This window comes from Mustelus asterias, chromosome 2 (assembly GCF_964213995.1).
Source record: "Mustelus asterias chromosome 2, sMusAst1.hap1.1, whole genome shotgun sequence".
In the NCBI taxonomy this organism is placed as follows: domain Eukaryota; kingdom Metazoa; phylum Chordata; class Chondrichthyes; order Carcharhiniformes; family Triakidae; genus Mustelus; species Mustelus asterias.
This window is the reverse complement of record NC_135802.1, coordinates 48,601,156-48,618,837: the sequence shown is the minus strand read 5'-3', so window position 1 is coordinate 48,618,837 and position 17,682 is coordinate 48,601,156. Positions and strand designations below refer to the sequence as shown.

Below are 17,682 nucleotides of genomic sequence, written 5' to 3'. Positions count from 1 at the left end.
GTCACAAGTAAGGCTAACATTAACACTGCAATGCAAATCACTTATCTGATCTTTTCACTATTTCAAAGACCTCAATAAAATCTTCTCAAAGCCCATACTTTTCCAGAGTCTCCTGTTCTATAAGAACATAAGAAATAGGAGCAGGAGTAGGCCATATAGCCCCTCGAGTCTGCCCCGCTATTCAATAAGATCATGGCTGATCTGATAGTGGTTTAGTTCCACTTACCCGCCCGCTCCCCATAACCATGGAGTTTGGCTCCAGGGAAAGCAGATGTGCTCAATTCCTGGGTTTCTGTTATCCAGGAGGAATTAGTCCGAGAATTAAATAGACAGATTTGGCATATTGGTGGAAACCTCTCTTTGCCACAATCACTTCATGAAGGAGGTTATCACTGGGTTATGTCAACGATTGGAACCAGGTCAAGAGACACATTCTGGCACAATGTCAGTCCTATCTCATTGCTGTGAAGATTGCCACATGAATTGACCATCACATTGCCTCATTAATCAAGCTTTATATAACGCCTTCCATGAACTCAGGACATTCCAAAGTACTTGAGTGGTTTAGATGTGCAGTTGCTGTTGTAATGTCAGAAAGAGGACGGTCAATTTGCACACAATTTCCACAAACGGCAATATGATAATGCTTGGATAATCTGGCTTTGTTTTGGATCCGAATTCACATTATTTGCAAAAATAAATTCAAAACAAACTCTGTTCCCTATCTCCAAGAGTTGGAACTCCAGTTAAAACTGCATTCAAAGTCACAAGACACAAGTGCCAAGAGATCCAGAAGTGACTGTTCCAAGACACAGGCCAAATATGGGCCGTGATTTTCCCCCCACAAAATGGCCGGACTTTTCCACCCTTGTCCGCAGTGCTGGCGTGACGTGAACAGCCAAAACATTATATTGAGACTCTGCTGGTGTTTATAGCCTCTGCACTGGCATCATTAGCCATCTCCTGAGTGGGTACTCCTTGTCCCCAAGGAGCCATCCCTCCAGCCACTGCTCTCCCTCAAAGACAGATAGGATTTGTGAGTGGCCCAAAATGTAACTGCCATGGGCACACCCAAGGAAATGGGCACACACCTGCATGAAGTGCATTGTGCGGTCGCAGACAAGTTGGATGTTGAGGGAGTGGAATCCCTTGCGGTTCCTGAAATGCGTTGCATGCCGTCATGGTGATTTAAGAGTCACATGGGTGCAGTCTATCAGGCCTTGCACCTGGGACATCCCTGCTAGGTGGGCAAAGCCCAAGGCCCTGGAGTCCTGGCTCACCTGGCCCCAGTCAAAGTTGATCAACCGTCCAGCCTTGGCATAAAGGGCATCGATCACCTCCCTGATACATTTATGAGTGGTAGACTGTGAGATGTCACAGATGTCCCCTGTGCTGATCTGGAACGAACCGTTAGCATTGAAGTTCAGAGCGGCTGTAAGTTTAAGGGCCACAGACATTGGGTGTCCTCCAGTTCCATGGAGTGCCAACTCATGCAATATGTGGCAGAGGTGGTCCACTGTCCCCCAGGAGAGACGCAGTCTTCTCTGGCACTGCAGCTTGGAGAACTGAAGGTAGGAACATCGACGCTGGAAGATTTGTGGCTGCCACTGTCTCCGACGTTGCTCCTCCATGTGTGGTCCTGCTCCCTGAGCAGCTCCAGGCCACTGGTCCTGGCCAAGCGCAGCAACTTGTCGTTGTCTCTGTTGCTGGTCAATCCCGATCAGTAGAAAGGCCAAATCAACAGCTCCATGATTCTCATGAATCATGCACTGAAAGAGCAAGAACACCACCAGGAGTGCTGAGGAGTTGTCAGAGAGCCCTGATCCTCATCGCTCCATGAGTCAGTGACTTCCACCCCATTGCTGCCCACTCTTCCTCATACCGTACCCTCTGACACTACAGCCATATCCCCATATTGCTTCCTCTGTACTCCAGCAGGATGAATAGTGTTGAGCCTCTATTGTCTCATGGCATCTGACTCACACATTCCCCCACCCCACCCACCTATGCAGAGAACATGTCCTGACCTTACATAGTACTAAAGTGCACCCAACAGAATGCATGACAGCAAGGTCTGCAACCTGACGGGCACCTCGCAAATGGTGCCAGACCTGATATTGAACCGGGTAAGTGGTGCCAGCTATCACCATCCTACCTTGTCACGGGGTTCTCCACAGTGCGAGCCATGTACTGCTAAGGCTTGAATTGAAAGACACATCTACATTCTTGGGGCTTCATCAGTTAGTCGCTCTGGCAACAACATTCATCTTGATGAGACATAGCTGAATCCTGGGAGGTATGCTCTTAGCTTTTGAAGCAATTCCCTAGAGGGCAGCCTCATTCTTCAGGCTCTTCAATGCTGTGCAATTAAGCAACCTTGTATGAGAATAATCAACTCGCTGCTGGATCTGAGAGTCAGAGTTTGCAGAGAAGTAGATTTGAACTTCCTGCCCAGTAAGCCCCTCTGGCTTCACACCATTGACAGAGTGAGGGTTGTAAGTTTTACTGCATTCGCCCTCCCCCAGGTGAGAAGGTCTTTATGCCTCGTGAAGTAGGGTGGCTCTCCATCACTGATCCCCCACACTGCCCTTGCAACCTGGCCTCTCCAAAAGCAGGGCCCCAGGACCTCATAGTCGCACCCAGAACTGCCCCACTGTTGTGGCCGCTTCTGACCCAGTTTGCAGCTCCCAGCAAGAAAGGGCACCCACTCAGCTACTGTTTGAACACAAACCCAGCATGGAGGAACCAGGAAGCGATGCCAGTTTGACAGCCAGCACATCACCTCAAAGCAAGGGGCAAACTGGTATGAAGGGAAGGTAAAGCCTCTGGGCTCCGCACCCCTGCCTCTCAACCCCTTCCCCCCCCTCGACCCCAATGTTGACAATGACCCTCACCCCTAGCTCCGAGCTGCACTTCTGTGCATCCTCAGCATTCTCCCTAGTGCCCTTTGAGTTTTGGACTGCCTGAGCGCTCACCTCCTTTATCCCCCTTGGAGATGAAGCGCCAGGTTCAGGCTTATGTAAACCTTCATCTGTTGGCGATGACATTATGTCATGCTGGCACCAGCTGAATACTTGTTGTGGGCTCAATATCCAAAAACACTGCTCGCGAATGCATTCAAATTAGGTTCCCACCTTTCCCCAACATGCTCCACATCACTCCGCCCACGAGATTTGTTCAAAATTGAAAAGCACGATCTCACCGGCGAGAATCACGCCTTTCCGAACTCTCCACATTTTGAGCCATTCCCGCAATCGGCGAACACGGGCTCAAGATTCACCCAAATATATTTTTCGAAATGGTGCAAGTGATGGATTTGAGAAATATTGTAAAAGAAGCAGTGGAAATTTCTATTGTGCATCCTGTAGACTGAGCACACAGGAGCCTCAGCACACCAGTTTCAAGTTTATTTATTAGTGTCACAAGTAGGCTTACATTAACACTGCAATGAAGTTACTGTGAAAATCCCCGAGGCACCACACTTTGGCACCTGTTTGGGTACACTAAGGGAGATTTAGCATAGCCAATGTACCTAACCAGCACGTCTTTCAGACTGTGGGAGGAAACCGGAGCATCCGAAGGAAACCCACGCAGACACAGGGAGAACATGCAGACTCCGCACAGTGACCCAAGCTGGGTACCGGGCGCTTTGAGGCAACAGTGCTAACCATGGTGCCACCGTGGTGCCCAACTGGATGTATGTTTCAGCTGGTGGACAAACTGCCAATCTGACAGACTACCACAGTTTTTATGAGTGTTGTTGCACCTTTACCCATCCTGACGTGGAGAATATTCTATCGCATTACTGACCTGTGCTTTTATGGAGAAAGAGCTGAGCCATAACTCTCAGTCTCTGACCTGCTGTCATAAGTATAACATTTATATTGTTCAACTAGTTAATGTTTTGACCAATAATATCCCAGGGTTTTAATGGTACGAACCATGGTAATGTTATTGAATGTTAAAGGAAGGTAGCTCCCTCTTGTTAGAGGTAATGAATGTTTCATAGAATCATAGAATCCCTACAGTGCAGAAGGAGGCCATTTGGCCCATCGAGTCTGCACCAACCACAATCCCACCCAGGCCCTATTCCCATAACCCCATGTATTTACCCCGCTAATCCCCCTGACACTAAGGGGCAATTTAGCAAGGCCAATCCACCAAACCAACATGTCTTTCGGACTGAGGGAGGAAACTGGAGCACCCGGAGGAAACCCACGCAGACTCGGGGAGAACGTGCAGACTCCGCACAGACAGTCACCCAAGCCGGGAATCGAACCCAGGTCCCTGGCGCTGTGAGTAGAAGGTCAATGAAATGTAATGCTATGCAGGCCAGTACTACATTAGCAGCTTCTTTAAGGCCAGCAAGCCACCACGTTAATGGACTTGAAACAGATGGGTCAAACCCATCCAACCCCCGCAAACTGAAGATGGTGATATTCTCCAAAACGATGCACCTACCTGAGATCACAACTACCACAGCCTTCTCAAATGGGAGACAGCAGTATTGGACAAAACAATCAAAGAAGTGTCTCAACAGCTTGAGAGATAACATTTGGGCTTCTGGCCAACTCTTGCAGAGATATAAAAGGCTGTCCGACAGATGAAGAATGGCCAGACAACATTACTGCGGAGATCTATAGAACTGATATTTAAATGTATGGAACAAATCAAAAAGCTCTACATGACCTTTATTAATCTATCAAAGGCCTTTGACTACATCGGCTTGCAAAGCCTTTGAAAGGTTCCCCTGGGACTTGGAAAATGTGTTACTATCCTGTGACTCCTGTAAAACGGAATGGTAGCAACTGTCCTTTGTAAGAAATGGATACAAAACCCTCAAATATCCGGACAGAGATAAAATAAGGCTGTGTGTTTGCACCAACTGTCTTCACTATCTTCCTCAGCTTGGTTATCAGACTCATTCCTGAGCAACCACTAGAAGGGGTCATGATTGAGTTTTGACATTACCAGAAGCTTTTCAGCCTGAACAGGGTGAGAATCAAGACTAGAATGACCCTCCAGCACATCCATAACTGACAATATGGTGGCAAATGTGGAAATGTGACCACTCTGCAAGGGATATTCAAACCATTGTATACTTTTTCAACTCAGCAAATAAAAGGTTGATCTCTCACTCACCACCAACCCACCCCCAGGCAAGAACCTGCATCTCCAGCAATGTTATTTTGGGAAGCTTTAGAGATCATTGAACACCTCTCATATCTTGGCAACCACTTTTCACAAAAGCTCATGATTGAAATGGAGATCCAGCACAGAATCAGGTGTGTCTGCTCAGTTTCTAAAACTTGTGCAACCAGGTCTTCAGCAACAAAGACCTCCATTAGCGGGTAACGGTTTTAGTCTTCAATGCTGTTCTGCTCACCACCCTTTTATATGGCAATGAGACTTGGGTCATCCACCAAAGACACCTCTAGGTGCTAGAGAATGTCCACTGCAGGATACTCAATGTCAAATGGGAAGACAGGGGAAAAAAATCCAGCATCCTCAATGAATCTAATTCTTTCAACACCACAAGTATTGCCATGTGAAATCAGCTCTGCTGACCTGGACATTGCAATTGCATGCCAAATAATCAGCTTCAGAAGCAGATCCTTTTTTCACAACTTGAGGATGGCACCTGATCTCAAGGTGGACACCCAATCTCAAGGATGACAGCAAAAATGTTTTGAAGATACGGTGAAGATCTAATTGAAAGGGGACAAATGAACATTGGCCCATTCTGCTAACTGTACCATGCAACTTCATCCAACAGTCGGAAATGCACCACATAAGCTGTGCTGCAGAAGAATGACAAAAGTTAAAGGAGAGGGAGCAAATCCCTGGCTTGAGAACCGTCTTCATCAGGGCAACACTTGATCTCATGGCCCAAAGACTTGTGGCTGCAGGATAGGCCTGCTGAGGCACACAAATCATGAATCCTGGCAGGCATCATCCCAGTTTCAAGGAATAGATGATGACGACAACATACTGTCAATTAGGAAGACCCACATTCCTCCTGTTGTGTTTTACAGGCATAACATTGGACGTTGAAATATTTTGCCCAGCAGTGAGAAAGCTCCCTTTTACATCTAAGGCTAAGTTACATTCCCAGTAACTTAGATATTGTTGAAACCAATGCAGACAAAGTAGTTTTGGCACAAATGGAAGCCATTCTGCTCATCACGTATGAGAAATGTCTTCATTGAAATAGTGCAAAACAAATTTCATATCATTGAACACTTCTCAAAGTGCCACAGCCCTGCTATTTAAATATTTAGCTAACATTTTCCTTGAAAAGATGCAAAGGTTTCAGTTTCAACTGCTCTATGAGGCATTCTATTCACAACGATGTAAAATAATCTCTCAGGCTATTACTCTTGTTGCTCCTGGTAACGCTCCTCCATAAATAAAAACTCAACAGAAGAGATGTTTCGGTTCATATAGGTCAGTTTAAAAAAATCACAATTACAATTGAAACAAATTGTAACATAGCCAAATTCACTTAGAGAATATGTTCAGAAAACATCAAGAGACAACACCCCATTTATAAACAATGAGTTTGTTCTCTTACAATAGCACTTATTATCTCAAATGTGGGGTCTGGGGAATCGTTAATACAAATGAAACAAAACAGCACTTTAAAGAAGTATTGCTACATGTGTTGCATTCAATTCTGACATTAAAGTATCATACGAAAGAAGCACATAGATGCACAAGCAATTCTGTAGCCAACTTTTTTGAAACCCTCCAATGTGGGCCATTGTTGAGGCCATCTGAATTGAAATGATTTTTGGAGAGAATACCATGCTGAGATCTTCGAAGGTAATACTGGAAATCCCCATGAGACAGATAGTGTTTCAGAGGCATTGGTTGACTGACATCTGGGTGGGTTGTTGGGAAATCCCTGGACTCTGTCTTGGTTGCATCTGCCATTTATTATGGAGTGTGGTATGTTCAACCATAGTTTGCCCGTTAATTCACATGCATCTTATATTAACCCTGAATGTTCGTGTAGAATATATTGTAAATTGTTTTGTTTTCTGGTCTTGTAAAGTTTTTTTTTGTTGATTCAAAACCTGTAGACTCTTGAGACTTTATTCATTGAGCAAGTGTCCTGAATACCAAACTTTGTCCACTTAAAAATGTTATTGGACCTGAACCAAATTGTAGCAAAATCCTGGAGGTCCGGTCAAGGATCATAACAGCCTGTTCTTACTCTTGGAGTATGTATTACAACTAAAAATGTCAGCAGCAAGTTTTGGTGAGTTTAAAATAGAAGCTATTTATTCTCACAACTCGCCCCTATTTAAACACAATGTCACACACATTGTATCTCACTCACATACACAAAGATTGGATTATGATGAAATGCCATACACTTTTGCAGATCACAGATTGTGTTAAAGGAAGGGCTTTTCATTCCTGGGACCCCTAGTTCTGAGGGGAGGCAGGAATTGTACAGGTGAGATGGGTTGCATCACAACAGGACAGGGATCAATGTCCTCTCAGTGCAGTTTGCGAGAACTATTGGAGGAACAGTAGGTGGGGTCAGACCAAGATGAAATATAGTAAAATAAAAATAGCTTTAGTGCATGTACGTAAATGCAGGGAATAGGCTTGGTGAGCTGTAGGCCCAAAGAGCCACATCGGAATGTGATGTTGTGGCAATCAAAAAGAAACAACGCTGGGTACTAAATATCCCTATACTGATTAAGTAGAATATCACATTGATAGATACAGAGGATATATTGGAGCAGTCAAGGACAGAACCTCCATTGTATTTAAGATACAATGGAGGTGCCATTACATTACTGGTCTGTATTCGATAGGCCACCAGCTAGTGGAAAAGTTAAAGAGAAGGAAATTTGCAATTGCTTAGAGGTGCAAGAACTATAGAGTAGTTATAATGGGGTACGTGGGATAATAATAGTATACAAGGCAGAGAGAGAGAAGAGTATCTGAAATATTTTCAGTAGAATGTTCTTGATCAGTACATTTCCAATCTGATGAAGGATGAAGTCATGCTAGTCTGGTTTGAGAAATTAAGTGTGTCAAGTGAATCAAGTGTCAGCAGGGGAACAGTTATGGAACAATGATCATAGTACCAAGAAGTTTGGATTAGCTATGGAAAAAAAAATGGAAAATTTTAAAGTAAAAGTAATTGGAAGAATGCCAATTTCGGTGTGTGAGAACAGAACTGTCCCGCATAAATTGGAATAGAAGATGAGCAGGCAAAACTGCAATGGAACAAAAGGCTGTCTTTAAAGACAACATGGTAGACGTACAGTTGAGGTAATTCCTGTGATGGGGTGGTAGGGCAATCAAAGGCAAATTTCCCTCGGTGAGGAAAGGGATATATAGATGATGCAGAAAAAGGATGACCTCTGTGAGAAAACATGGCATCAAGTGAGAACCAGGGCAATCATAAAAAGTTCAGAGGGGCAATGCGAACAAAACTAGAAAGGGGAAGTGAGAGTATGAGTCTGGAAACTAACAAAGTGGAACCAGGAAGTATTATATCCATTCCTGAATGGAAAAAGGATAAGAGTTGTGGAGCTGCTTATGGATCAAAAACTGGATCTAGGAATGAAGATAGAGGGCACACTAAGGCACTAAATGATTACTTTGTATCTGTTTTTCCCAAGGAAGAAATGCTGCCAAAGTCAGAGCAAAGGAGAACTGGTACAAGATGGGCTAAAAATGAATTTTTTAAAAATTAGAATAGCTAGCTGTACTTAGGATGGAATTTGCCTGTCCCGCCTGTCACGAGAATCATAACGGGCGGGACACGAACCATGCAAAGGTCCATTGACTTCAGGTGGTATTTTCCAGCCTTGGGGCAAGCTCAGCCAGAGGATCCTGCCCTTAAAGTTGATAGGTCACCAGGCTGAGATGCACCTGAGGATGCTGAAGCAAGGAAGGGCAAAAAGTGTTTCGGGATACTGTGCCTCAACTATGTTCTCTTTGAGAACAGCCTATTGTCCCATTGCAGTTTCTCCTGCCCATCTTCCATTCCAATTTATGTGGGGCTGTTCCATTCTCAACACATTGAAATTGGCACATTTGCAATTAAACATTTCCAATCATCCTTCGATACTGAAATTTTGGCAGAGGATGATAGAACTGCTATTGTTGAGTGACAGGAAATAATCGTGGTGAACAGTTTCTTTTTGGACTGGAAGAAAGTGCAACCAAAGGGTCCAGTGCTCGGACCACTGCATCTCATGAAACATATTAATAATTTGACTTGAGCATACGGAGCACAATTTTGAAATTTACAGATGACAAAATTTACAAATATTGTGTACTTTGAGGATAGTAATAAAATTCAAGAAGACACAGACAGGTTGGTGGACAAATGGCTGATGAAATTTAATATAGAAAAATGTTAAGTGTTACCTTTTGATAGGGAAAATTAGGAAGCACAATAAACTAAAAGGATGCAAGAGCAGAGACCTCTTGCAAATTGTTGAAGGTGACAGGCAGATTGAAAAATTGGTTAACAAGGTCTTTGAGATCCTGAGCTTTATAAGGGAGGCATAGAGTACCAATGAAAGGACTTTCTGATAACTTTATAAAACACCGACTGGATTATTATGTCCAAATCTGGGCACTGCACTTCAGGGAGGCTGTAAAGGATTTCGAGAGGGTGTACACAAGTTTCCAGAGAATGGTTTCAAGAATAAGGGACTTCAGTTATTCTCCTCAAAGAGACGCTTGAGAGGAGATTTGATAATAGGTGTTCAAAATAATAAGTGCAAAACAGAGTAGACAGGGAGAAATTGTTCTCTTTGGAGGAGGGGTTGAAAACCAGAGGATACAGTTTTAAGATGATTGGCAAAAGAAAGTCACTTTTTACCCTGCAAGTGATTAGGAACTGGAATGCAGTGCCTGAGAGGGTGACAGAGGCAGTTTCAAATGTGGTTTTCACAAGGGAATTGGATAAGTACCTGAAGATGAAAAATTTGCAGGGTGACAGGGAAAGGAAATGGAACTAGCTGCATTGCGTTTGCAGAGACCCTGTGTGGACTCAACGGTGTGGAGATGCCGGCGTTGGACTGGGGTAAACACAGTAAGAAGTCTCAACATCAGGTTAAAGTCCAACAGGTTTATTTGGTAGCAAAATCCACTAGCTTTTGGAGCGCAGCTCCTTCGTCAGGTAAGTGGGAGTTCTGTTCACAAACAGGGCATATAAAGACACAAACTCAATTTACAAAATAATGGTTGGAATGCGAATCTTTACAGGTAATCAAGTCTCAAAGGAATAGACAATGGGAGTGGAGAGAGCGTTAAGCACAGTTTAAAGAGATGTGTATTGTCTCCAGACAGGACAGTTAGTGAGATTTTGCAAGCCCAGGCAAGTCATGGGGGTTACAGATAATGTGACATGAACCCAAGATCCCGGTTGAGACCGTCTTCATGTGTGCGGAACTTGGCTATCAGTCTCTGCTCAGCGACTCTGCGCTGTCGTGTGTCGTGAAGGCCGCCTTGGAGAACGCTTACCCGAAGGTCAGAGGCCAAATGCCCGTGACCGCTGAAGTGTTCCCCAACAGGAAGAGAACATGCTTGCCTGGTGATTGTCAAGCGGTGTTCATTCATCCGTTGTTGTAGCGTCTGCATGGTCTCCCTAATGTACCATGCCTCGGGACATCCTTTCCTGCAGCGCATCAGGTAGACAACATTGGCCGAGTTGCAAGAGTATGTACCGTGTACCTGGTGGATGGTGTTCTCACGTGAGATGATCCGGCACGTCTTGCAGAGGTTGCTGTGGCAGGGTTGTGTGGTGTCGTGGTCACTGTTCTCCTGAAGGCTGGGTAGTTTGCTGCGGACAATGTTCTGTTTGAGGTTCTGCGGTTGTTTGAAGGCAAGAAATGGGGGTGTGGGGATGGCCTTGGCGAGATGTTTGTCTTCAATGACATGTTGAAGGCTCTGGAGAAGATGTCGTAGCTTCTCCACTCCGGGGAAGTACTGGACGACGAAGGGTACTCTGTCCACTGTGTCCTGTGTTTGTCTTCTGAGGAGGTTGGTGCGGTTTTTCGTTGTGGCGCGTCGGAACTGTCGATCGATGAATTGAACACCATATCCTGTTCTTATGAGGGCATCTTTCAGCGTCTGGAGGTATCTGTTGTGATCCTCCTCATCTGAGCAGATCGTGTGTATACGGAGAGCTTGTCCGTAGGGGATGGCTTCTTTAACATGCTTAGGGTGGGAGCTGGAGAAGTGGAGCATTGTGAGGTTATCCGTGAGCTTGCGGTACAGTGAAGTGCTGAGGTGACCTTCCTTGATGGAGATGCTTGTGTCCAAGAATGCAACCGATTCCGGAGAGTAGTCCATGGTGAGTCTGATGGCCAAAGATGTGCGGGTTAGGTTGATTGGCCAGGTTAAAAATTGCCCCTGAGATTCGTAGGTTAGTGGGATTAGCGGGTAAATATGTGGGGGTAGAGCCTGGGTGGGATTGTGGTCGGTGCAGACTCGATGGGCCGAATGGCCTCCTTCTGCACTGTAGGGTTTCTATGGGTTTCTATGGTGGGATGGAACTTGTTGATGTTATCATATAGTTGTTTCAGTGATTGTTCACGAGTCCAAAGGAAGAAAATGTCATCGATGTATCTAGTGTATAGCATCGGTTGAAGGTGTGCGGTGAAGAAGTCTTGTTCAAACCTGTGCATGAAGATGTTGGCATATTGAGGTGCGAATTTGGTCCCCATGGCTGTTCCGTGTGTCTGGTTGAAGAACTGGTTGTTGAAGGTGAAGACATTGTGGTCCAGGATGAAGCGGATGAGTTGTAAAATTGCATCTGGAGACTGGCAGTTGTCGGCGTTGGACTCAACGGGCCAAATTGCCTCCTTCTGTGTTGTAACTATTCTATGAATCTATGATTGCATGCAATACTAGTGTCATTTAGCTGGGAGCTTGCTCAACAGGTCGTAATGCAAGTTTTACAAATGAAGGGAAAATTGCCAAATTCTTTGAATAAACCATATAAATTTCTCCATGAAAACTGAACATGTTGTTATTTAATTCCAATTGACAAATCTTTGTCTCGTCACTGGACACAGGTGAGGTCCCAGAGGATTGGAAGATAGCTAATGTGGTCCCGTTATTTAAGAAGGGTAGGAAGGATAACCCGGGTAATTATAGACCGGTGAGCTTGACGTCCATGGTAGGGAAGTTGTTGGAGAGGATTCTTAGAGATAGGATGTATGAGCATTTAGAAAGGAATAAACTCATTAATGATAGTCAGCATGGTTTTGTGAGAGGGAGGTCATGCCTCACTAACCTGGTGGAGTTTTTTGAAGAAGTGACTAGAATGGTTGACGAGGGAAGGGCCGTGGATGTCGTCTATATGGACTTTAGTAAAGCGTTTGACAAAGTCCCTCATGGTAGGTTGGTGCAAAAGGTTGGATCTCATGGGATAAAGGGGGAGGTGGCTAGATGGGGGGAGAACTGGCTTGGTCACAGAAGACAGAGGGTGGTAGTGGGTCTTTTTCCGGCGAGATGCCTGTGACTAGTGGTGTTCCGCAGGGCTCTGTATTGGGACCTCTGCTGTTTGTGATTTATATAAACGATCTGGAAGAAGGTGTAACTGGGGTGATCGGTAAGTTTGCGGACGACACGAAAATGGCTGGACTTGCAGATAGTGAGGAACATTGTCAGAGGCTACAAAAGGATATAGATAGGCTGGAAATTTGGGCAAAGAAATGGCAGATGGAGTTCAATCCAGATAGATGCAAAGTGATGCATTTTGGTAGAACTAACGTAGGGGGAAGCTATACGATAAATGGCAGAACCATAAAGGGTGCAGATACGCAGAGGGACCTGGGTGTGCAAGTCCACAGATCCTTGAAGGTGACGTCACAGGTGGAGAAGGTAGTGAATAAGGCATATGGCATGCTTGCCTTTATAGGACAGGGCATAGAGTATAAAAGTTGGGGTCTGATGTTGCAGTTGTATAGAACGTTGGTTTGGCCGCATTTGGAATACTGCGCCCAGTTCTGGTCGCCACAGTACCAGAAGGACGTGGAGGCTTTAGAGAGAGTGCAGAGAAGGTTTACCTGGATGTTGCCTGGTATGGAAGGGCTTAGTTATGAGGAGAGATTGGGTAAACTGGGGTTGTTCTCACTGGAAAGACGGAGGATGAGGGGTGACCTAATAGAGGTGTATAAAATTATGAAAGGCATAGATAGGGTAAACGGTGAGAAGCTTTTTCCCAAGTCGGTGGTGACGTTCACGAGAGGTCATAGGTTCAAGGTGAGGGGGGGAGGTTTAACACGGATATCAGAAGGACATATTTTACAGAGGGTGGTGGGGGCCTGGAATGCGCTGCCAGGCAAGGTGGTGGAGGCGGACACACTGGGAACGTTTAAGACTTATCTAGATAGCCACATGAACAGAGTGGGAATGGAGGGATACAAAAGAATGGTCTAGTTTGGACCAGGGAGCGGCGCGGGCTTGGAGGGCCGAAGGGCCTGTTCCTGTGCTGTATTGTTCTTTGACTCCAGAATACTTCAAAACATAGATTAGGGTGATAAAGAAACAAGGACTTGCTGTGCAAAGAAAGAGTATTAAAAAAATCATGCTCAAAACAAAATAACTATGTATAACATATTTTATTCTATCAAGATACATTTAGTTTCTGACATTATTCTGTGAATTTACTGCACAGTTTAAAAATCTATGAGAAAACAGCTAAAATATTCACCTAAGAATTAATTTTAAATTCTTTACATTACATTTTTGTTTCATTCTTTCATGGGATGCAAGTGTCGCTGGCAAGGCCAGAATTTGTTACTCATCCCTTATTGTCCTTGAAAAGGTGGTGGCGAGCCACCTTCTTGAACCTCTGCAATCCATCTGGCGTAGTTGCACCCATAATGCTGTGAGGAAGCTGAATAACAGTCTTGTGTCACAAAGCCCAATTTAAGAGCAAAATTCAGCTTCATCTGGAGACAGTACCGGTTAAGCAATCACAGAAAGGCAAATTTCTATGTAGCAAAATATGAAAGAACTATTTCAAGATACCAATATCAAAATTAGTCAATTCTGAGAAGTATCATCATGCAATATATATTACAAGCAATCTGTCATTTATTTATTAAAATAAACATTTCCAGATGTAGATATTTCCATACGATAAGTCATAAAAACGATGGGTTTTCAACATCATTCAACCATCAACCGAATGAGCTTGGCTACCACATGGATATTGAGGCTGTTTCCTAGCAGACGGTAACTTTGTCTCAGTGAAATTTTCTCAGGAAAATCTGCAAGGATAATCAAGATATAATTTAAACCATTAGTAGACAGAAGATATGTGACTATCAAAATAATCTGGAAGCAGTTAAGTGAAAATTCACTGGAGTGATTCCTGGATTGAAGGTGTTGTCTTGATGAAATGGTGAGCATATGGGGCCTATCTTCATTGGAGTTTAGAAGAATGAGAGGTGATCTTATTGAAACAGATACAATTCTGAGAGGGCTTGATAGGGTTTATGCAGAGAGGATGTTACCCCTCATGGAGGAACAAAGAACAAAGAAAATTACAGCACAGGAACAGGCCCTTCGGCCCTCCAAGTCTGCACCGACCATGCTGTCCGACTTAACTAAAACCCCCTACCCTTCCGGGGACCATATCCCTCTATTCCCATCCTATTCATGCACTTGTCAAGACGACCCTTAAAAGTCACTACCGTATCTGCTTCCACTACCTCCCCCGGCAACGAGTTCCAGGCATCCACTACTCTCTGTATAAAAAATCTGCCTCGTACATCTCCTTTAAACCTTGTCCCTCGCACCTTAAACCTATGCCCCCTAGTAATTGACTCTTCCACCCTGGGAAAAAGCTTCTGACTATCCACTCTGTCCATGCCTCTCATAACCTTGTAGACTTCTATCAGGTCTCCCCTCAACCTCTGTCGCTCCAGTGAGAACAAACCAAGTTTCTCCAACCTCTCCTCATAGCTAATGCTCTCCACACCAGGCAACATCCTGGTAAATCTTTTCTGTACCCTCCCCAAAGCCTCCACATCTTTCTGGTAGTGTGGTGACCAGAATTGAACACTATATTCCAAATGCGGCCTAACCAAGGTTCTATAAAGCTACAACATGACTTGCCAATTTTTAAACTCAATACCCCGATCGATGAAGGCAAACATGCCATATGCCTTCTTGACTATCTTCTCCACCTGCATTGTCACTTTCAGTGACCTGTGTACCTGTACACCCAGATCCCCCTGCCTATCAATACTCTTAAGGGTTCTGCCATTTACTGTATATTTCCTATCTGTATTAGACCTTCCAAAATGCATTACCTCACATTTGTCCGGATTAGACTCCATCTGCCATCTCTCCGCCCAAGTCTCTAATTGATCCAAATCCTGCTGTATCCTCTGATGGTCCTCATCGCTATCCGCAAATCCAACAACCTTTGTGTCGTCCGCAAACTTACTAATCAATCCAGTTACATTTTCCTCCAAATCATTTATATATATTACAAACAGCAAACGTCCCAGCACGGATTCCTGAGGAACACCACTTGTCACAGCCTTCCATTCAGAAACGCACCCTTCCACTGCTACCCTCTGTCTTCTTTGACCGAGCCAGTTTTGTATCCACCTTGCCAGCTCACCTCTGATCCCATGCGACTTCACTTTCTGCACCAGTCTGTCATGAGGGACCTTGTCAAAGGCCTTACTGAAGGCCATGTAGACAACATCCACTGCCCTACCCTCAATCATCCTCGTCACTTTCTCGAAAAACCCATGGAGCACTCTAGAACTAGGTGGCATAGTTTAAGATAGAGATGAGGAGGAATTTCTTCTCTAATAGGGTTATTGGCCTTTGGAATTCTCTTCCACAGAAGTTTATTTATTAGTGTCACAAGTAGGCTTACATTAACACTGCAATGAAGTTACTGTGAAAATCCCCTAGTCACCACATTCCGGTGCCTGTTCGGGTACACTGAGGGAGAATCGAGCATGGCCAATGCATCTAACCAGCACATCTTTCGGACTGTGGGAGGAAACCGGAGCACTTGGAGGAAACCCATGCAGATACGGGGAGAATGTGCAGACATCGCAGAGACAGTGACCCAAACTGGGAATCGAACCCGAGCCCCTGGCGCTGTGAGGCAGCAGTGCTAACCACTGTGCTGCCCCATATCCACATGCTCAAGAAATCAAGAGAGGCTAAGTCATTGAATATATTAAAGGTCGAGTTAGATGAATCTTTTGATCTATGAGGGAGTCAAGGATTATGAGATGGCTGGCAGGAAAGTGGAGTTCAGGCCACAATCAGACCAGCCATGATCTAACAGAATGGCAGAGCAGGCTTGATTATTCGAATGGCCGACTCCTGTTTCTTTTTCTTATGTTCCTTTGTTATGAGGCCATTAAATCGGATCATCTTTTAGTATCAAAAACTTTAGATGTATGCAAAATGACAGGAATACTGATTTTAACTTTATGTGGTTTCCGAGCCTCCATGGTGTGCACCTCTGTAACATTCAAGAACAGAAGCTTGAATATCCCACATTTAACTGTAGACCAAGACATTACATCATGTGGTAGTCGGTTACAGGCAAACTTCTACAATCCCCTTTTAGAACATTAGAAATAGAAGATGGAGTGGGCTCCTTGGCTCTTTGAGCCTGTTCCTCCATTGAACAAGAGCATGACTAATGCAACTCAACTCCACCTTCCCACAGTATCCCCAAATCCTTTGATTCCCTTGGTATCCAGAAATCAATAACCCCTGTCTTCAATACAGTCAACAACTGATCATTCACAATGATGTAAAAAGTTCGAAAGTTTCATAACCCTCTGAATGAAGAAATTTCTCATCTCAGTCCGAAATGGCTGGCTCCTTTATTCCGAGTCTATGTTCTTGATCACCCAACTAGAGGAGGCATTTTCTCAGCATCTACCCTGTCAAGTCCCTGAAGGAATTTCTAACGTTTGATCATAAACCTCTCATTTTTCTAATCTCTCATCAAAGGTCAATCCCCTCATCCTAAGAACCAAGCTAGTGAATTTTCATTGCACATCTTCTCGGGTTCCCCCTTTTCCATCTTACATCTGCAAAATATTCTAACAGTCAGTTAAATACAACTTCTCTTTGTTAAACTGTCTTAACTCTGAATATCAGATTATGATTTTCTAAGTACTCTGTTACCATGCCCTTAATAATATATTCTAGGATTTCAGTTTTCTCTCTTCTTTTCTTAAATAGCAGGGAACTGTCCTAGAATCGCAAGAATTTGGGGTGGCACAGTGGTTAGCACTACTGCCTTACAGCGCCAAGGACCCGAGTTCAATTCCCGCCTTGGGTTACCGTCTGTGTGGAGTTTGCACGTTCTCCCCATGCCTGCGTGTTTCCCCTCCGGGTGCTCTGGTTTCCCCTCCGGGTGCTCTGGTTTCCTCCCACAGTCCCATGGTGTGCAGGTTGGCCATATTAAATTCTCCCTCAGTGTACCCATACAGGCGCCAGAGTGTGGTGACTAGGGGATTTTTGCAGTAATTTCATTGCAGTGTGAATGTAAGGCTACATGTGACTAATAAATAAACTTTAACTCTACTTTAAAAAGAATTCTGGAAGATCAAAACAAATGCATCCACTATCTCTGCAGGTACTGCTTTTAAAACCATGGGGATGTTGTCAGATTTGGGGGATTTGTCACTT

General features: G+C 44.4%; 2 protein-coding genes across 6 annotated transcripts in view; both read right to left on the bottom strand.

The window, feature by feature from the left end:
- Positions 1-3,047, bottom strand: part of cubn (cubilin (intrinsic factor-cobalamin receptor)) — a 374,618-nt gene extending 371,571 nt beyond the window's left edge. Inside the window, exons 1-2 of the mRNA XM_078200308.1 lie at positions 2,976-3,047; positions 1,281-1,769 (exon numbers count right to left, since the gene is read on the bottom strand). Of these exons, the coding sequence (XP_078056434.1) occupies positions 1,281-1,769; positions 2,976-3,047 (561 nt within the window). The remainder of the gene's footprint in view (positions 1-1,280; positions 1,770-2,975) is intronic.
- Positions 3,048-13,595: 10,548 nt separating this feature from the next.
- The window catches only part of trdmt1 (tRNA aspartic acid methyltransferase 1), a 73,704-nt gene continuing 69,617 nt past the window's right edge, over positions 13,596-17,682 (bottom strand). For all 5 annotated transcript variants that reach the window (XM_078234763.1, XM_078234777.1, XM_078234785.1 and 2 more), the window contains one exon: positions 13,596-14,267. In XM_078234763.1, coding sequence (XP_078090889.1) covers positions 14,167-14,267 — 101 coding nt within the window. In that variant the 3' untranslated portion in view covers positions 13,596-14,166. The remainder of the gene's footprint in view (positions 14,268-17,682) is intronic.